The sequence below is a fragment of the Paramormyrops kingsleyae genome, chromosome 4 (genome assembly GCF_048594095.1).
Source record: "Paramormyrops kingsleyae isolate MSU_618 chromosome 4, PKINGS_0.4, whole genome shotgun sequence".
NCBI lineage: Eukaryota > Metazoa > Chordata > Actinopteri > Osteoglossiformes > Mormyridae > Paramormyrops > Paramormyrops kingsleyae.
Window position 1 is genome coordinate 38,339,101 of NC_132800.1, and position 20,548 is coordinate 38,359,648.

Consider the following 20,548-nt stretch of genomic DNA (forward strand, 5'->3'; position numbering starts at 1 on the left):
GATAGAGATATTATTATTATTGTTAATAATTATTATAGTATTATTATAATAATTCGTATAAGTATATATGTACATATACATATGTGTCTGTATAATGTCAACATTTTATATATAATTATAGAATTATATGTCACGATCCGCTCCGTTCGATCCCGATGTGTGCCACGCCCACCTCGTTACCTCGTGTGATTCCCTGATTATTCTCACCTGTTGCCTGTTCCGTTTGCCTAGTCTTTTGTATTTAGTCCGAGTCTCAGTCCGTCTTCCCCAGATCCGTCATTGTATTGTCACGTTGGATGTCCCTGCTTGTCTGTCGCTTTCTGAAATAAACCCCTGATTACCCGTAAGCACGGCTTGCTCTGCTGCTTCCTTGCTCGCCTCCTTGCCGAGCCCTGACAGAATGACGGATCTCGTTGAAGACACAGCGCAGCAGACCGAGCACCAACGGCTCGGTCTGCTGCAGGAAGTTGTGTACTGGCTGTCCCAACCCGAGGTCCAGGAGGACCCCATGGCACGGGACTTAGCCAGCCGGAGTGGGGACCTCTTGAGTGAGGCGCCCCCACCCGGAAACGCGTACCCCCTCCGCGAGGTACACAAAAACCTCTGACAGCTGGTCGAGAGGATAACGGAGAGGCAGCTCCAGCCACTCGCCTGCTCCCCGGCCGCCCCGACTCAGCCGACCAGCCACAATCGGAGGAAAAAGAAGAGGAGAGAACAACACCAGGGAGAAGTGCCGGCGATCTCCCTAAGGGCGTGCTCTCTCTCTCCTGCTTCTCACGCTGTCACCCCGGAAGTCACTGCCGCTGCCTGTCTGGAGGTACCTTCGCGGGCAGCTTCCCCCTTCCGGGGAACACGGCTAGCCCTTAAAGGGGCCAGGGCCGTCTGGGAGGCGATTCCCCGGATTCCCAAGGCCCTTAAAGGGACAGCGCCGGTACGCCCGGCGCCGATCCTGGCGCCTACTGCTGCTGCCGCCGCCGATCTGCCCACGGCGCCGCCTGCTGCCGCCGCCGATCTGCCCACGGCGCCGCCTGCTGCCGCCGCCGCTCTGCCCGCGGCAACGCCCGCTGCTGCTGCCGCCGCCGAGCTGCCCGCGGCACCGCCGGCTGCTGCCGCCGCCGCCGATCTGCCCGCGGCTGCGCTGCCTGCTGCCGCCGCCGATCTGCCCGCGGCTGCACCGCCGGCTGCTGCCGCCGCCGCCGATCTGCCCGCGGCTGCACCGCCGGCTGCTGCCGCCGCCGCCGATCTGCCCGCGGCTGCGCCGCCTGCTGCTGATGCCGCCGCTCTGCCCGCGGCACCGCCTGCTGCTGATGCCGCGATGCCAGCAGCTCCGCCTGTCCTGCCTGACCCGCTTGTCCTGCCTGCTGCAGCTGCCGCCACTCGGCCCGCGGCACCGCCTGCTGCAGCTTCCGCCGCTTTGCCAGCGGACCCGCCTGTCCTGCCTGACCCGCCTGTCCTGCCTGCTCTGCCTAGGGCAATGCCCGAGGCGGCCGCTGCGGCGCCCCCTGCTGGCCGCGTGATGGCAGCGCCCGCTGCGGCGCCCCCTGCTGGCCGCGTGATGGCGGCGCCCGCGACGGCGCCCCCTGCTGGCCGCGGGATGGAGGCGTCCGCCGCGACGCCCCCTGCTGGCCGCGTGATGGCGGCGCCCGCGACGGCGCCCCCTGCTGGCCGCGTGATGGCGGCGCCCGCGACGGCGCCCCCTGCTGGCCGCGTGATGGCGGCGCCCGTCCTGCCGGCTCCTGAACTGCCTGTTTTGCCCGTCCTGCCGGCTCCTGAACTGCCTGTTTTGCCCGTCCTGCCGGCTCTTAACCTGCTTGTCTCGCCTGTCCTGCCGGCACCCGAACTGCCTGTCTCGCCTGTCCGGCCGGCACCCGAACTGCCTGTCTCGCCTGTCCTGCCGGCACCCGAATTGCCTGAGGTGGCTGCGTTTGCGCCCCCTGGAGGAAAAGGGGGAGGTGCTGAATGGCTGTTTGGTCTGGGGGGGTCTAGGCCAGTCACTGGTCCCAGTCAGGCTGTGACTTTGGGCACGTCAGCACTGGTGTTTTGATGGGTCGCTGCCACCTGTATTTTGTCTGATATTTTGTGATTTCCTTTCTGCAGGCTAGCAGGCTGTAGAGTAACAGAAGAAGGCTGTTCTTCCCTGGCTTCAGCTCTGAGGTCAAACCCCTCACACCTGAGAGAGCTGGATCTGAGCTACAATCACCCAGGAGACTCAGGAGTGAAGCTGCTCTCTGCTGTACTGGAGGATCCCAGCTGTAAACTGGAGAAGCTGAAGTGAGTACAGAGTGTGTGTCTGACATGATACAGATACTTATGCATGTATGTGAAGAAGAGGCACCAATAAATAAATGGATACAGCAGTACTATGTTATGGCTTAATGGTTAGGGAAGTGCACTTGTAATTGAAAGATTGCTGGATGGAATGGAAGGTTCTAAGACCTAAAAAATGTGTCCGGGCGGAATTCTAAAATTGTCCGGGATTTCATTCTGCTTCAGCCTCAAACATTTTTAGATTTGCGTTGCGTTTCCCTGGTACGATCTCACTCTAGCTACTTCGCCCTCCCCCTGCTCACTTTCACTCGCTTTTTATAGCCTTAAGGCATAAATCGAGTAGACTGAAGGGCACTGAAGCACAGGACTGAAAGCCAAGGAAATGTTTTGTTGCTGTTGATTTTTTGCAACTTTTACACTTTATTTTAACCTTTGGCCATAAAAGGAAATATGTCAAGTTATTGTTTAGTGCAAGATTCAGTGAAAAGTTTCAAATCCTAACCCTATTGACCACTCTTGATTATGGTGGTGTTGGTATTTATGTTTCTGCATTTTAGTCGTGTTAAAGGCCATTGAAGTTAATTACCATACTGTAGCTTAGTAGCCTTGACTGTGGGCACATTTGTATGCATTCACACAGCCATGGTGCCACATGCCCCCCACCCCCCCAAAGTGTCCTCTTTTTCACAAGTTTAAATCTAGTCACCCTAGTGTTGGCTGAGTTGGTCTGAGCTATTAAAGTGTGGTGGCTGTTGGGTGAATCATGACTGAGCGTGATTTGCTGGCTTCTGATGACCAGTGTATTCCTATGGGGCCAAAAACGCATTGCCACCAATGGGAGAAAAGGGGATGGATGAAAAACAGGAAAAAGACGAATGGGGGTCCTACCTGATTTCATGTGTGTGTCGGGTTAGTTGTCCTGAACTGTCGTATGTAAGTCAGGTGGCTCTGTGATAAAGCGTCACAAGCAGGGATACTTTGATTTTGAAGCTATTCGGACAAGCTGAAACCCCAAACTAGACCACATGGGGGCGCACTACGCCTATGAGATACTTAAAAACCTTGGCGAGCCCCCCAGCGGTAGAATAAAGCCCTTACAGAGACACACTAAACAGGCTGGTGCTTCCTTCGTTTCAGCAACAATCAATTTCCTCCAATTTGTGTTTGTCAGGAACATTTGAGAGGCAGACAAACCCTGTCTGGCGGGCAAGACTCTCTCCTTCCCGCCCTTATTTTGGTATTTTTCCATCAGCTGATCTAGAGAAGTTTCCCAGTCATGTATTAGCTAAACATTAGATTGCAATGTAGAATTAAATACAGCAACTCTTAACATTTGCTCTGCTCATACAATAATTTTTCAGTGTTTTTCATCTTCACTACCCAGTCATGTTTATTTGTGCTGATCATCACTGCATACAGTAGCTCTGTGGGTAATGGCATTAAATCAAACCTGCACCCCTATAATCAATGGTTGTCTTTTAATAGGCAGCCAGACAAACTAAGACATTGTAATATCCAAAGCATATCTACCAATCAAGTTTTATTGAGTTTGAACTGGCAAAGGCAGGCAAGGGGCACAAGCTTGAACAGCTCCAGGTCGGCTCTGTCACAGAGCTTAAAATGTCTACTGAAAGGGCAGGATCTACATACTGCCCCATGTGAGGTAATGGAGGTATGGATTCATTTAATTACAAAGCACTGCCACATTGCTGTCTTACTGATACCTACAGCTGGGACTGTAAAGCCTTCATCTGCATCCACAGATTACATCACCTGCTGGAATGGCCCAAACCTCATTGTCCTCTTCTCCTACCAATCAAACATTACAGATGTCTGGTGAAAATGCAGTGCCACATCAGGGAAGATGTGCAAAAGATGCACAAGATTTACTGTGGTAGAAAAAATATAAATCAAGGACTTAGAATAAAAGTCTGGATCTCTTAGTTTGGTGAGTAAAGAAAATCTCTTATATTCCAGCAAGTTCAGCAAAGCGCTCCCATCACACTCTGGCACTTGGTACCAAGTCACCCCCAGCATAAACCATAGCTCCCAGGACTTCTAAGTCCTGATTGGTCACAAAACATCAACAAACTAAGCTGAAACATATAAAAAACACAATTCTCCTGCTCCATTGGTTCACCTTGGTAGCAAGGTAAAGTTCACCCATTTTACGCAATTTACTGAAGACAGCCTTGGCTTCTAGACTCTACTTGAGATATATAAATAGATATTAATTATATGACATTAAATCACTGTTAATGTTTGGGTGTTCCATTGATTAATGATTAACACATTGACGTATTGTCCCTGAATCATTGAAGATACATGGTTAACACATGATTAGTATGATTAACATGATTACTTATGCGATTAATTGCGTAACATATTATATATTGTCTACTACAACCACTTTATTAAGCTATAACTTTTTGTGCACCAGTTGGGGCGGCTTCGAGTCTCTTCCTGCAAGTGGTTTCTTCCCCTCTTTGTTCCACTGTCTGTCTCTCCAAGGTCCGAGCTTCTGCGGAGCCAACTGCAGGCAGCTATCACAAAGCGAGGTCACACAGTATTCAAAATGATCTCTTCTTGCTTAAGGCCTAAACCATAACAGACCCAATATGCCTCCCCTCCCGGGCATACTAATGTCCAATTTTGCTTCCACAATGTGATTGTGATCTGCATTATTGTTTACATTCCTCCATTGGCCTTCAGACGAGGCACCTGGATGCTACATCCTGACGAGTTCAGACGGGTTCTGGCTTAATTTGTATCATTTTACATGGGCTCAGGTTTGCGCTCCGGCTTGCGCTCCGGCTTGCACGGTAAATGAGTAGTCAGGTGATGCGTTTTGATCAGCGCGAGAAAGATGCAAAAATGGGTGCTGAGGAGGTGAGACGTAGGCTAGCCTCTGGCGATTACGTTTTGGTTGCACCGACAACAAAAGCAAAGTCTGAGGTATGGAAAAGTTTTGACCATGTGCAGGGCTCTCAAGTTTTGAAGACTGGCAAGAGTGACATTCCACAGGATGCCTTTTCATTAGTTGTTGTGTTGCATTTTACCCAGATACAATACTACTATTTTCTGATTGGCTATTGTGTAGGCTCTTTCTTTTTTTTTGATTGGCTGGTAAGTGACAGGCTCTAGGACTCCAGCGGAGACGCGCTTGTTTCATAGTGAGGAGCTACTGTGCCGCGGTCTGAGAAATATTGGGCGCTGCGGCATATTGGCCTACAAATTATTTTGCCGTGTGAGAAATACAATGTGTGGTGGGAGTACATAACAAAAGACTGAAAAGAGTGACTGTCACGCTCAATGCGTGATACTTGAGACCCCTGCATATGCATAATGAGAATAATGAGCCAGTGGGTTATGTGAAACGCAAAAGATGCGACATTCTGTTAAAGTACGACAGCAAAACGACAGGGCATTCGTCGCTGATATGGCATGTTGATCGAAGCTGTTCAACACCTGCCAGTGTCCAGGATCAACCTACAATCAAATTGTTTGTTACAGCATTAAAACCCAAAAAGGTGAAACAAATGGCGACAGAGAAGAGTGCCAGCTTTTGCTGTAAAGACATTAGGTCTTTTAATATTGTAAATGGCGAGGGGTTTGAAGAGCTGGCGCAAGAACTAATTAATGTCGGGGCTGCGTATGGGAGGGTTCCCGTAAACTCTATTATTCCCTGTCATGTGACAATTGCGAAGAGAGAATAATGGCAGAAGAAAAGAGGGCAGCTTTAGTACAGAAACATAAGACTGTTGAAGGATGAACAGTCACAATGACCACAGACATGTGGACAGAGGATTATCGGAAAATTAGCTATTTGACAATCACATGCCATTGCATAAGTGAGGATATGGAACTAGTGAATAAAACCCTGACAACTACAATGTTCCCTTTGGAAGAGGCAAAGACGGGAGTAGATAACAGATGGGAGATATTGAAACTACTGGTGACAAAGTTTGGCCTTGATGCCTCCTCTTTCAGCAAAATTGTCTGGGTGACCGATGAGGGGGCAAACATTAAATTAGCTCTGCGGCCATAGCAGAGATTGGACTGGATTGACCATGTCATTAATACGGTACTGCGCCCTAACCCTAACCCTAACCCTAACCCCATGTTGCAGAGTTATCCAAAGCCGACGGTGCTCCGGACATAGGAGGCAGCATTTCTGCTGCTAAATCGTTAGTGAGGTAAGTTAAACAGTCGGGGTCAGCTGTGCAACTGTCAACAACATTGCTGCAAATGGGAGACACTCGGTTCAGTACGGTGTAGCTGACACTGACTTCTATACAGGCCATTTATCATGAGCGCCATGAAAAGCTGCAGGCACAAGGGCAGAGCGCGCATTGGGAAAATAGCACCGGACACACCGGGCTTCTTGATAGACTTTTGCGGAGTGGGAAAATGTACAGCAAGTTGACTGGGAAGATGACGAGGTCACTCGCTACATTGGAACGGCTGTCATGGAAAATGAAATGGATGTTCTTGGCTGGTGGAAGATAAACAAACCATCCCACCCAAAACTTGCAGATCAGTACTATGCATCCCGGCCAGTAGCAGCAGCAGTGAAAGGGTGTTCAGTGGTGCTGGACGCACCATCAGTGAGCTCAGGACCACGCTGAAGCCGTCTACAGTGGAGTCAATAATTTTCCTCCACAAAAACATGCAGCCTAATCTTGGTGAGTGAAGGTTTTTCAAATTATAACTAAATATTAATCGAGTCTTAAATGCATAATGTAGACAGAGTATATAGGCTAATGTTGGCATTATTCCTTTATTAAATTTCAGTTGTGTTGAGGCCAGATTGTGGAGAGAAGCGGCGAAGCAAATCCCGCGGAGCCTTTATCTTAATTTCATTATTGCCAAATACCATCTTAATTTAGAATTTATCTTAATTTAATTTAAGAAAGACTCATTTTTATTGGCGCGCCTAGGCCTGTTTAGAGTGCTGAGATGTTACGATGTTAACAAAGGACCTATTTTATTTCTTTGTTCCAACTTCCATGTGTAGCCTACATTAGTCATGAATAAATGATGTTAAAAAAATGTATGAATGACTCATTCTTGACAAAAGGCAAAAGAGCTGTGTGCGTAACTTTTAAGGCCCAATTGCAGTTCTACCATCAACTACCGTGTGAAGTTGCAAATAAAATGTCTCCCCTATCAAGTCATCACTCACCGTGGTAAGAGCTGAGACAACAGACAAGACACCCAAAGAGTACCTTAGTCTAAACCTTGTAATATCTCCATTGAAAGGAGTGACATCAGACACCATTGAGAGGAGCCAATCTGCCATAACTACAGCTACTCCTGGAGTACAGCAGCCATCAGGGCAACCAGACCAATAATAGGTGTATCCAGCTACAGAGATCTGGCCAATCCCTGGTCTGCATACCTCAGAAAGTGCCGCCACAAAAATGCAGAGTTTACGAAAAGGTAGAAGGTCATCATGCCATGAACCTACATAGATGGGTCACCTCAGATTAGGACCCGATTGCTGCCATACAGAGGGTGACGCCTCAGCACCACTTTCACACCCCAACAGGCCTGAACCCCATTGGCTCTCCTGTGGTTTCATCTCTTCCGGGATGAGGCTCCATCCAACACCCCTTCATAATGCATGCAACCTTCTTGTGGGCAGCTGCAGCAGAGCTGCTCCTGCAGAGAGCAGAAAAGTGTCCTGTCTGCTGTCTCAGAGGTGTGTGGAGATTTTACGGAGGCTGGAGGGTCAATCCTACCACCAACCCCCAGATTATTACCTGCAGGGAGGAACGCTTGCAAGTTTGGATGCAGTTTAATGTCATACCCAGGACCAAGTCATTGTTATCACAGTCAACTTGATAATTAAATGTGATACTTAAATATTACAGCAATCAGCTGCTTTGAATTTACACAGATGTCCTGAAGTGTAATAGCAATGCAGCATAGTAATTAGTAATCAGTCAAGCCTCCATTCCGTTATTTCCAGTCTGGTCACGCCCTGTGTTCAAATTCCTGCACACCTGAGACTGATGGACTTGTTTGACCGGTTTCTCTGTATCTGCACTTTGTTTTCAGTAACCTCCCCTTAACATTTGGCATTTCTCTGTCATTTGAAGCTTTCATTTTCAGTTTTCCAGCCCTGCATCACATGCCTTCTTACTAGTCACAGTACTGCTTCTTTTGCTGTCCATATTTTTATTTGCTTCATAATGCCCCTTCATGTGCCCTATAGAGCAAGAAAATAAGAAGTGTGTTTATGAGAGCCCATCTAGTGAAGAAAATGTAATGTTATGCCCTATCAGGTGCCCTTACAATAGAAAGGGGGGGCATTATGAATTGCCCATCTAGTGGAAGAACTGTGGCTCTCTGGGGTAGCTTTGTAATGCAGAGAAGAATTTCTCTGATAGATGGGTACCAGTCTGTCTATCTATCTATCCGTCCATCCCTCTGTCCATCCACTGCACTGTTCCACCCTCCTTTCATGCTGTCATGTGGTCTGTCACGCCCCATAACTACAAAAGAGGAAGTTCCTGCATCTTTATAAATAGTGATTTCTATCTCCAAAGCCAGTATCACTTTGTCTTCTCTGCCTTCCCATATGGTTCTGACTCAAGGTAAGATGAAGAATATTTTAACAAAATTATATTAATTACTTTAGCAGCAATCTATGATTTTTAATTCTGGGACTAAAAGTGTGACATGCTGTAGACCAAAGTAAGAATAATGTTAAAAAACTCTTGCAAATTAATTATTTTAAATCACTTTCATTAGCCACATAAGAATGATACTATTAGCCATAACTATCTTTATGTGTGTGTCTCTATGTAAGCTGTTTTGTACAGGAATTCTCACTTACACAGTACTTTGGTCTATTTAGTAAGTAATGTAACAATGGGATAATAGTAATAACAATTTCCCCACGGGGATTAATAAAGTGTTCATTATTATTATTATTATTATTATTATTATTATTATTATTATTATTATAAACTCCGGGCTCATTTTCCTTGATGTACGTGTTTCACTTACTTCCTGTTCCTTGCTGGACCTGTCTGTCCAGCCTCAGCACAGAGTATAAAATGGAAACGCATCCATTAATTTTCTTATTTTATGAGTAATTGAACTCTAAATTAAATTTTTTTAATTAATTTTACATATGTTACACATGTTCCCTAACACAACAGAGAAAAAGCCTCCAAACTTTTACTTATACAAAAAATTACTTAATTTAAATTTACAAAAACGAGTTACCTGGCTGCCTCAAAAAATATCAGTTCTTTCAAAAAGATGTTTTGAGTATAAAGAACTTGAGATAAAAATATAAATTTCTCAACAAAGTCAACATTAACACAGCAAGCCCAGGCGCTCAATTCAGATTTTCTGCTCAGATCCTATTTTTTTGCCTGTTCACATTATTTTCTAAAATGCAGCCAGTATCAGATTCCAGTGTGAACTGGCCACAGTCATGCAGTGACCCGCATGTGCAGAACAGTAACATGCAGTGGGTTTTTAGTGGAGCAGCAGCCGCTAGCTCTGTACGGGTGGTGTGTGAATGCGGAATCTGAGGCAGGAGTACAGTGTCAAAAATCATTTTGACTTTCAGTTGTTTCAGTGTACAGACACTCCTCTACTTACGAATGTTCAACTTATGAACTTTCAGACATACAAACAAAGAGGACTTTAAGTCCAAATTGTGTTCATTGGGCTCCAGTTTCCTGTCCGCAACATCAATTTATTTTTCTGCGTGCCAGTTCCGCCTAGTGTGACTTCTAGCCGCTACTCCCGCCGTGCAGCAGCGTAGCGTGCGTACTCCCAGCATCCTAGGTCTTTGTACTTGCATATACCCTTAAAATGATGTTGAATGACGACTTATGAACATTCCAAGTTCTGAATGGCCGTTTGAAACGGCCATTTTGTGACTTGTGAACATTTCTGCCAGAATGTTAATTCTGGATATCTAAAATGTAACTGTGGATATCTGAAACTGAAAGCCAAATAGACATGAATGGAAAAAGTGACGTAATTTGTCCTAGGAAGAATGCCATTGTGGATATCTGAAATGCTCTTTTTCACTAGGAAGAACTGAATTAGAGATATCTCCAATGCAAATCTAGTCTAGATATTAAATGTTAAAATGGCCCCTCATACTTTGTAAAGATTTAAAGATATTTTAAATAGAATTTTGACGAAGAAATAAAGTTTTAGATATCTTAAAAAACCATTTCTACTACTAAGAATGTTATTGTAGATATCTCTAATTGCCATTCTGACTAGTGAGAATACAGTTTTGACTAAGAGAAATGCTATTATGGACGCCTGAAATGTAATTACAGATAGGAGTGTGACTTGATTAAATGTTAAAACGGCTTGCCATAGGATGTATACACACACGCGGAACGACACAGTATATGACTGCAAATTACATTACAATGATGAAGGTGGAAACCTGACTTGTCGTATTTCCTATTTTCTATAATATGAAATAGCAGCACATGCTGGTTATGCATTTACAGGCCTATGCTGGTTTTTATGACTTAAATCTAAGCCAGATGAAAATGGTGGACATGTTCTATAATTACGCTAAACGTACTGTAACGTTCATGATGATAGATAAATAAACCTTCTCTAGATAAGTATTCTACTTTGTTTGTAACCAACTCCATGGTAACTTTATGAAAATGTGAAATGCTAAGGCACCAAAGAACCAGTTACACTGTGTATTTTGCACTGAATTCTTAAACACTGATAAGCAATATAATGAAATATTGTGTGTGTGTATATACACTGTATAATGTATTGGTGGTTGTCAGTCATATTAGAAAAGTTGTGTAATAGGTCAAGATTAAATAAAAGATAAGTAGTGATTTCAATATCAAAGCGGTAACTAAACTATATTCCCAATGCAGGTTATATATACAGTGATGTGAAAAATGTGTATGTGTATTTGCCCCTTCCTGATTACTTACTATGCTTATATGTCACACTTCCATGTTTCAGATCATTAAACAAATTTTAATATTAGACAAAGATAACCAGAGTAAATACAAAATGCAGTTTTTAAATGATGATTTCATTTAAGAGAATTTAGATTTGAGCTGCTCTGAGGAAACAAATGCAAATGTGCCAGGCCTCACAGGTAATGGGTGTGTTTGCACATCAAAAGCAGGAGAACAATGGAGCAGCAGGGGTGCTAGTAGGTGGTAGGCCCAGGGAATTTACGCAAATTTGCGCAGGTTTAGTAAATCTGTATTTCTGTAAAGTGTATATTTTTATTTCCAAAGCATTTATCAGTAATACAGTTAAGATGTGTTGCATTGCATGTGGAACTAAGATTCTAAGTGATGAGCCTAAATTTTGTGTTGATGCTTCTAAAATTTTCAGTAAGGAGCCCAGTACTGCTACTAGTGGAGAAAGTCAGTCTGCAGCCCAGACATGAAACGTGTCATAATAACAGAATGGAGATCCAGTGTGTTGATTCAATGTAAAAGTGCTGAGTACTAGATATTGTTTATGTACAGTATGTATCTATTTACGCTTCATGCTCACAGAGGCCACAGCAAGAATCATCTGGTCTGGATCGGCACAAAAATGGGAAAGAAGAGAGGAAAAAGAAGAGCTGCTTCTGAAATGCGCCCCCCTGTGGAGTGTAAGAGAAAGAGCACTGAGAGGTAACAGTGTTACAGCCACTAGCATGCATGTCTCTCTGGGTCTATAGTCAGGCCATAACATAAAGTAAACTGGGCTCCTAGCTAGGGCTGGCTCAGTGGGCAGCACTGTAATATGTGTAGCTTAATAAAAAGACCTCGACATCTTCTTTCTTCTCCTTTTTCTTCCACAATCAGCCAGTTCTTTCATACTAGAGGCGAGCAGCAGATCATCCCTCCTATGCAAAATGGCCACATAACAAAAAATAAACAAGCAAACAAATAAATATATAAACAGGAAATAACTACCAAACACCCAAGTCTAGTGATATAGCTTTTAACAATGATACTAAACCTTTCATATAGGAATCTAAATTTTAGGTGACAATTTATTTCACATTATAACTGACTGTAGTAAATAAGTCTGTTTACATCAAGAGCTTCACAGCATATCAAAGTACATGAAGGCAGAGCAGAAGCTAAACAGCAGTGTGATGTCGTCCCCATTGTATGTATTATATTTATACCATGAGGGTTTGTTTCCTCTCGCTGCCCACAGTGTCCTGATGGAGAGAGCAGACTCCCCTGTACCCAGCTGTGTTTCCCTGAAGAGTGACTGGTCAATAGGACATCAAATCAACTTCAGAGAGGGACCTTTTCCTACAGATCAAAGGTAAATGTGCATTTAAACAAACACTGTTTAAAACACTCAGACTCTCAGTCAAATGGCAGAGAGACATACAAGGTATGAGGGAAACCATATTTAACTTTATCATGTGTAGCTGTTTTTGAGAATTTAAACAGATGTTCTGTCTGTATTCTGTCTGTGTTCTACACTGTCTGGCCAAAAAAAGTCACCATTTGAATTTAAATCAGCAAATACTTAAAAGCCAATGACTGGATCAGTTTTATAGCTCAGCAATGTTATGCAGCAATAAAGTGAAGTCAGCTGAGAGCCTGAATCTACTGACTGGCCAGGTTATCACATCAATGGACTTTTTATTTTTATTTTTTCAAATATAGTTGCCGCTTGAGATAAAAGATGCATCACAATTCATTACTGATGAACAAACATTAGTGTTTAACTTGTTATTCATGACTTGTTCCTTCAGTAGTTTACAAAGGTTTATAGAATTAACAGATATAGTAACAAATATAGTAACTGCTTGGGATAAAAGATGTCACGATTCATTAATGATGAATTAACATGTGATAAGTATGTAACTAAGACTTAGTCTGTGGTTAATTAATACATAAGTAATACTGTATTATTTGTGCCCTTTTAAGTAAAGTCTTACCATTTAACCTGATGTATTTTTAGTTAAATCTGCCTACTTTTTGGAAATGAAGTATAAATTTAAATTAATTTCAATTTATTAAGCTGAAGTCTACCTACTTTCACATAACCAGCCTACAGGATTTACTCAGATTAAGGCAGCATTTTTGCACTCACTTTGTTAGTAAATTTATAATTTTTATGAGTAAAGTAAACCTTAGTTTAGTAAATAATATGTCCAGTGCCAATTAAGATAAAGGGTCTTGTTCAGCATCTGATGCAAAGTGGTACCAGGCATGATGCATGTGTCTCTGCCAGCATGAGCCTGATGCTGCTTCCTGTCCAGCTGGGAGTTAAGGGCTTTGCTCAAGGACCCAAAGACATGTGACTGTTCTGCTGAGGCTGGGAATAAACCGGCGACCTTCTGATCACAGACCCAGAGGCTTACTCTGCTGAGGCTGGGCATAAACCAGCGACCTTACTCTGCTGAGGCTGGGCGTAAACCGGCGACCCTCTGATCACAGGCCCAGAGGCTTACTCTGCTGAGGCTGGGCATAAACCAGCGACCTTCTGATCACAGGCCCAGAGGCTTACTCTGCTGAGGCTGGGCATAAATTGGCAACCTTCTGATCACAGGCCCAGAGGCTTACTCTGCTGAGCTACATGCTGCCCCCCCATCCTCAAAATAATGCCCACTGCCGCCTCTGGCTGGTTCTCTGGGGGCATTTGGCAGGGATGATGTAAAGCGTTTTGAGACAATATAATGTTGTGAAAATGCACTACTTAAATAATTTTACGTAAATTACGTGAAGTGTAAATAACTTTCCTGCCTTATTCACAGAGAAAAAATGGAAGAATGCAGTTCAGATCCACATGATAAATCGGGTTTATCATCCATATTGAAGGTTTGTATTTATTGCTGATATATATTTTCTCAACTGTTATGTCAATTAGCTTATAATTCATACAGCTGTATAACAAGAAATTCATCCAGTTAAAGGAAATATATTTTAAACTATGATTCACAAATGAAACTTTGACATGGTTTGGTGCAAGTAGCAATAATTATCTGTGACTCTTTATTTTAGTCACTAGAGGAAAAAGCCATAAAGTTCCTAAAGGATGAGCTGAAGAAGTTTGTGAGGTGCCTAGATCAGAATTACCCAGAATGCTCTGAGCCTCAGCTGGCAGAGGAGAATGACTTGGACAGTGATGGTCAGATGCAGAAGTCCTGTGGTAGAGAGGGAGCTCTGAAGATCACACTGTACATCCTGAGGACCATGAAGCAAAATGATCTCGCTGACATACTGGAGAAGAGTAAGAGCCTCATAACATTCTGTACATGTACACTACTGTGCTAAAGTCTTAGGCAGCCAGAGAGAAGGATCTTCATGTTGGTGTGTGAGCCAATCCAAAAACTTTCCTAAAGTCACCCCAATGTTTGCAGAAATCATACATCCATGTATTTTTTGACTTGACCACTAGCACACGTCATGTGGCAGATCAATATCTCAATGACATTTTTAACTAATTTAATTAGTGAATGAAGTGAGCTGGTGGTGAAATGTAAGGAACACATGGACTGGCTGTGGTGCCCTGAGGAGGTTTGGGAGCTGAAGTGATGCTTTAGGATTTTCTTTCTGGAGCAACTTACTTCCCAGATAAGTGGCTTTAAACTCGTGGTGTCAGTCGATTAAAAGAATCCAGTTAATCACAATAATAGGCTGTGATTAATTATGATTAATCACATGTTTAAAATGTTGGTCGGCTATTTGCTAGTATTTTTTGGAAGATGAAACAAATTCATGTGTGGTCTTGGAACAGAAATGCAGGACAAACTAGTCAGAGGAATCACGCGTTTTTTTAATATAACATCTTGGTTTTGATGATTTATGAATTATAATTGGAATTCTTGGTTTACAAGAAAATAAATCATACGACAAATATAACTCATCACATAATGTACATTTTTTTCTGACAGTTTTCACCAAGAGACCCCCTACCCTTCGTTAAAATGGTTCAGTCTCCCGCTTTGGGCTGCATTTCATTACAGTTGCTGACTTACAGTACATAGTTAGGAAACACGCCCCCTGCTGGCAGACGCTCTCTCACAGACCCGTAAGCAGAGAGACACCACACTAAACCACCATACTAGCCCTATAATGCGACGTGACGTCACACCTCTGCTCCTGATATACCCGCCCCCCCAATGTTAACACTGTAGTGCTGGTGGGAGGGCTTCCGTATAGCGGGGGCCTATTAGCATATCCCAGCATGCTCGCCGGCCATGTACATAGCCCTGTTGTGTTTGTTATTGTAAATCCTTGTGCTGTTCCCCATTGTCCTGTGTGCCCTTGCCTTCGTCTTGCGTGAGCCCTGCCTGATCCTCGCGTGTCTTTAGTCATTAAATAAATTATGCATAGTTTGTGCGCCTTACTGTCCGGTATCTGTCCTCCCTGTGTTTCCGTCTTATGGTGCTTTGGTGCTTGTTGAGTACCTGTGTTAGTCTTTTTAAGGCCTTAGTAACAGGATATTGTTCCCCCCTTCAGAAGAGCCTCCTCGTCTTTCGCTGCCGCTGCTCGGTCTGCCGAGAACCACGATACGAGACCTACGGCCCAGGATCAGCGTACAGGATTAATTTACATTAAAATCACAATAGAGCATTAAGGTTTCCTGATTAATCACAAGCATTAATGTGTTAATGTTGACAGCATTACTTTAAACATTTTCTCTGTCTGCCTACGACTTATGCACAATACTGAATGTGGTGTTGCAGTAAAATTTGTATGGTAAGACTTTCCATTTCACATTTGTCAGAGTGAAATATCTGGACTTGTATGTGTAAAAAAGTGTGTTTTGGAAAATATTCTTCCTCTCATACTGATCAGAATCACAGTAAGAATTAATGCATTTTCCTCTCATTTCTTTTCAGGACAGCTCATGCTGCAATATCTGCACAGAATCAAAAGTAACCTGAAGCAGAAATGTGAGTGTGTATTTGAAGGGAAGGCTAAGGAAGGACAGCCAACACTTCTCAGTGAGATTTACACAGAACTCTACATAACTGAAGGGGGAGCTGGAGGAGTCAATGATGAACATGAAGTGAGACAGATTGAAACAGCATCCAAGAAAAGGCAAACAGAAGATACTACAGTCAAGTGCAATGATATATTTAAACCCTTATGTGGGCGTGAGACACCTATCAGAACTGTACTCACTAAAGGGGTGGCAGGTATCGGGAAAACAGTCTCTGTGCAGAAATTTATTCTCGACTGGGCAGAAGGAAAAGCAAACCAGGATGTTCACTTCATATTTGCTCTTCCTTTCCGGGACCTGAATTTGATTAAGGAGGAATACAGTCTGATTGAACTGCTTCACCACTTTGTCCCAGAACTGAAATCATTTAAATTCACTGAGCTGTTTAGGTACAAAGTCTTGTTCATCTTTGATGGTCTGGATGAGTGTCGCCTTCCTCTAGATTTTCAGAACAATGAGAGCTGGTTTGATGAAACAAAGAAAATGTCACTGGATGTGCTGTTGACTAACCTCATTAAGGGGAATCTGCTTCCATTCGCTCTCCTCTGGATAACTTCCCGGCCAGCAGCAGCCAGTCAGATACCTCCTGAGTGTGTCCACCAGGTGACAGAGATACGAGGGTTCAGTGATGCCCAGAAGGAGGAGTATTTCAGGAAGAGATTCAGTGATCAGAGCCTGGCCAGCAGGATTATCACACATGTGAAATCATCAAAGACCCTCTTCATCATGTGCCACATACCTGTGTTCTGCTGGATTTCAGCCACTGTTCTTAAGAGACTTTTTAGTGAGACTGACAGGGGAGAAATTCCAAGGACTCTGACTGAAATGTACACACAATTCCTTATCTTTCAGACAAGTTTAAAAAAAGACAAGTATATGAATAACTATGAAACCAAGCTTAATGAATACAGCAAGGAACTCCTTTTAAAACTTGGTAAACTGGCTTTTGACAACCTTGAGAAAGGCAATCTCATATTTTATGAGCAAGATCTGACAGAGAATGACATTGATGTCAGTGAAGCTTCAGTTTACTCTGGAGTGTGCACAGAAGTCTTTAAAGAGGAATATGGGTTGTATCAGGAGAAGGTGTACTGCTTTGTGCATCTGAGCATCCAGGAGTATCTCGCTGCTTTATATGTGTTTCTGTCAAACTCATCAGTTGACCTGCTGGAGACTGCAGTGGATCAGGCATTAGAGAGCAAGAATGGACACTTGGACCTCTACCTCCGCTTCCTCCTGGGCCTCTCAACAGACTCCAGTCAGACTCTGTTACAAAAACTACTGGGACAGACAGGAACCAGCTCACTTAACATTAGGAAAACAGCCAAATACATCAAGGAGAAAATACAGGAGAATTTATCTCCAGAAAGGACCATCAACCTATTCCACTGTCTGGCTGAGCTGGGTGACAATTCTCTAGTAGAGGAAGTACAAAGATACCTGAATTCAGGGCATCTTTCAGCAGAAGACCTCTCACCTACACAGTACTCAGCTCTGGCCTTTGTGATGCTGATGTCAGATGAGGAGCTGGATGTGTTTGATCTGAAGAAATTCATCAGATCAGATAAACAGCACTGGAGGCTGCTGCCTGTGGTCAAGAACTCCAGGACGGCTCTGTAAGTGACGTGGGGATGGAAATCATGTCTGGTCTGGCAGTAATACATGAATATTGTTTGTAATGTCTGATGAATATTATTACTTTGATAATCTCAGCTACAGTTGTTTCTATAGCAGTAGCTGATCTGGAACACAGACTTTATAATGACTGAAGGTAGTGATGTAGTTACAATCAAAAAAGTGACATTTCTGTTCCCATCCAGTCTGCCTTCTGATCACAGGCACAGCATCCTAACCTGCTATAGAAACAGTGAGGGCTCTTTATCCACAGGGTGTATAAGTGGTATGTGAGTGTTATTGTCAGCAGGTGTGTTCTTGTGATGGAGCCCAGAGCTGGGAGCTTCTGTATGACTGCTGTCTCTGGCTGCTCACTGTCGCCCCCTGCTGGCCTTAGCTGTTCCTGGCTGAGGAGAGAACAGAACAGAATATCTTTATTGTTACAGTATATGTACAAAGAAACTCTCTACTTTCCCACCAATAAAAACACCTCCAGTCGGGCAGTTATATATTAACATTGTTTAAAGTATAAAATGAAAATGTAACATTTATTTCCCCTGTGGATTAATCATGAGGCTGGATGTTTTTTCACCATGACAGTCTGGAAGCCAAATTTTATATTGACTGAAGTTAGTGATGTAGTAAAGTGACAGGTTTTCTATGACCCTCCTTTGTGTGACAACCAGCCCAGAGCCAGAATTTCACAGAATGTTGGGACTCTGTGCCCGTGAGTGGAAGGCTGCTGGTTCAGATCTCCTGGCCGGCAGAGTGATGTCATCGCTGGATCCTTGAGCAAATCCCTTAATGCCAATCACTGCAGGGGCACTGGATGCTGGCCGACCCTGCACTGTGACCCCAAACTTCCTCTCACCTGTGTGTGTCTGTGTGTCTCATGGAGCAGAATGGGATGGGTGACAATTTCCCCACTGGGATGAAAGAAGTATCACTGTTCAAAAATATTTATTTTGAATGAATGTTCCTTTTAAAAGCATATCTGAAAGGATTGGTAGTCCTAAAATTAGTCTATTGGTGATTTCATAAGTTCCCAGGTAGAGAAATACAGAAAAAAAGGATTTAACTCACAGGATCAGGAATTCAAATCCCACACACACACACACACACATATCCCAGGCAGAAACTGAACCCGAAACCCTAGATGGTCGGCTGTAGTGCTGATCACTGAGCCACAGTGCTGCTCAGAGCTTTATGAAAATACTTATGCAGATATTAAAGAGTCTCAGGGTAACTGGCCCATTAAGATCATTAAACAGCAGTGCATTAAAAAGTGGTTTGCAGTTGATTACAGAGTTTCAAGGACATCAAAACAACAAGATAACTGATATATTTTAATTAACTTGTGACTGAATAGATTTTAGAGCATATTCACACTTATGCCCTCATTCAAACTGGCTTCGGAAGATAATGCAATATAACACATACAGAACATTACTGGGAATATACCGTAGTCTGTATGACTAATGAGAATAAAATTATAGGCTTTTAACATATGATAGACTTACCCACTGTCGATGATTATGTGATTGCAAAAAATGGCCAAAATACACAGTAAACTCACAGGAGATCCTGTATTGTGCCAACAGCTGCTCATTTGAGTAGATTTATCCAGTTCCTGAAAATTCTGCACACAAAATCTTTCAGGATATTTGTGCTTTGAAATGAAAATGTTCACTGTATTCTTCATGACAGGGAACATGATGACCATCAGAGGATTGGCCAAAATTAAAAATGTACCATATTTAATCACTTTTCTAACTGTGGTGATTTAATGTAGTGTTGTGTTTAGCTACAAATTATCTTTGAACTATAATCTGTGCCTTTTATTATGCTGAAAAAAAGTTTTATTCAATATTTTGTATCACTATGATCACTGACGTGTAGGATATATAGCGGTCTATGTGTGTGTATAATAACATGGCTCCTTTTGCAGGCTGAACAGCTGTAATCTCACAGAAAAATGCTGTGAGGTGCTGGCTTCAGCTCTCAGATCAAACTCCTCACCCCTAAGAGAGCTGGACCTGAGCAACAATGACCTGCAGGATTCAGGGGTGAAGCTGCTTTCTGCTGGACTGGGGGATTCACACAGTAAACTGGGGATACTGAGGTCAGTATTACTGGGTGTTCCACACTGTAGACTGGTGATACTGAGGTCAGTCATATTCGTCCAGTCAAATAGTAAACTGGTATTTCATGATGACACTGCAACTGGGACACAGGTTAAACCACAGGCCACAGGTATTTCACAGCACAATTGAGAAACCCTCCATCCTGCAGACACAGAAAGGAGTGTCCTGGGAAGGGCTGAGGGATCAGCCACATGGCCAGTTCATTTACTCTGACTTAAGCTCCTGTTTAGGCCTCTAGATGCAGCAGAAGGACTAATATTATAAGAGCCTCTCATGTCTGAAGAGCCTCAGCCAGTAATGCGGCTGATCCTGAATCCAAGCTGTTTAAGCATGAACTATGTCAGTACCTTATATCATAAAGTGTTTCTGTGACGTTTGCAAGGCAAGTCAGACGAGTGAACCACTGCACTCACACCATTTCATTCCCACTAAGCAGGTATAGATTTCAGGTTTTTATTTCTCAGAAATGAGGACATGATGCTTAATATTGTTTCACTGTGTACTAGAGTAAATACCTGGGCTGGACTTTTCACAGTTTTATAGCAGAGGAACCTAAATCACGTTTCCTCAGGTGGAAT

The 20,548-nt window shown here is 43.4% G+C and overlaps 2 protein-coding genes across 2 annotated transcripts in view; both read left to right on the forward strand.

Moving 5' to 3' along the window:
* Nucleotides 1-11,795: 11,795 nt before the first annotated feature.
* The window catches only part of LOC140588836 (NACHT, LRR and PYD domains-containing protein 3-like), a 67,760-nt gene continuing 59,007 nt past the window's right edge, over nt 11,796-20,548 (forward strand). The window contains exons 1-2 of the mRNA XM_072711285.1: nt 11,796-11,924; nt 12,460-12,573. Of these exons, the coding sequence (XP_072567386.1) occupies nt 11,845-11,924; nt 12,460-12,573 (194 nt within the window). The 5' untranslated portion in view covers nt 11,796-11,844. The remainder of the gene's footprint in view (nt 11,925-12,459; nt 12,574-20,548) is intronic.
* Nucleotides 14,018-17,939, forward strand: LOC140588838 (protein NLRC3-like). The gene is made up of 3 exons (XM_072711287.1): nt 14,018-14,081; nt 14,265-14,493; nt 16,109-17,939. Exons 1-3 carry the CDS (start codon nt 14,025-14,027, stop codon nt 17,830-17,832), a joined length of 2,010 nt encoding a protein of 669 aa, XP_072567388.1. The 5' UTR covers nt 14,018-14,024; the 3' UTR covers nt 17,833-17,939.

Coding starts and splice junctions, on each gene's coding strand:
- LOC140588838 (XM_072711287.1), top strand. CDS start 14,025: ATGGAAGAATGCAGTTCAGATCCACATGATAAATCGGGTTTATCATCC. Junction 14,082..14,264: donor GTTTATCATCCATATTGAAG/GTTTGTATTTAT, acceptor TCTTTATTTTAG/TCACTAGAGGAAAAAGCCAT. Junction 14,494..16,108: donor CGCTGACATACTGGAGAAGA/GTAAGAGCCTCA, acceptor ATTTCTTTTCAG/GACAGCTCATGCTGCAATAT.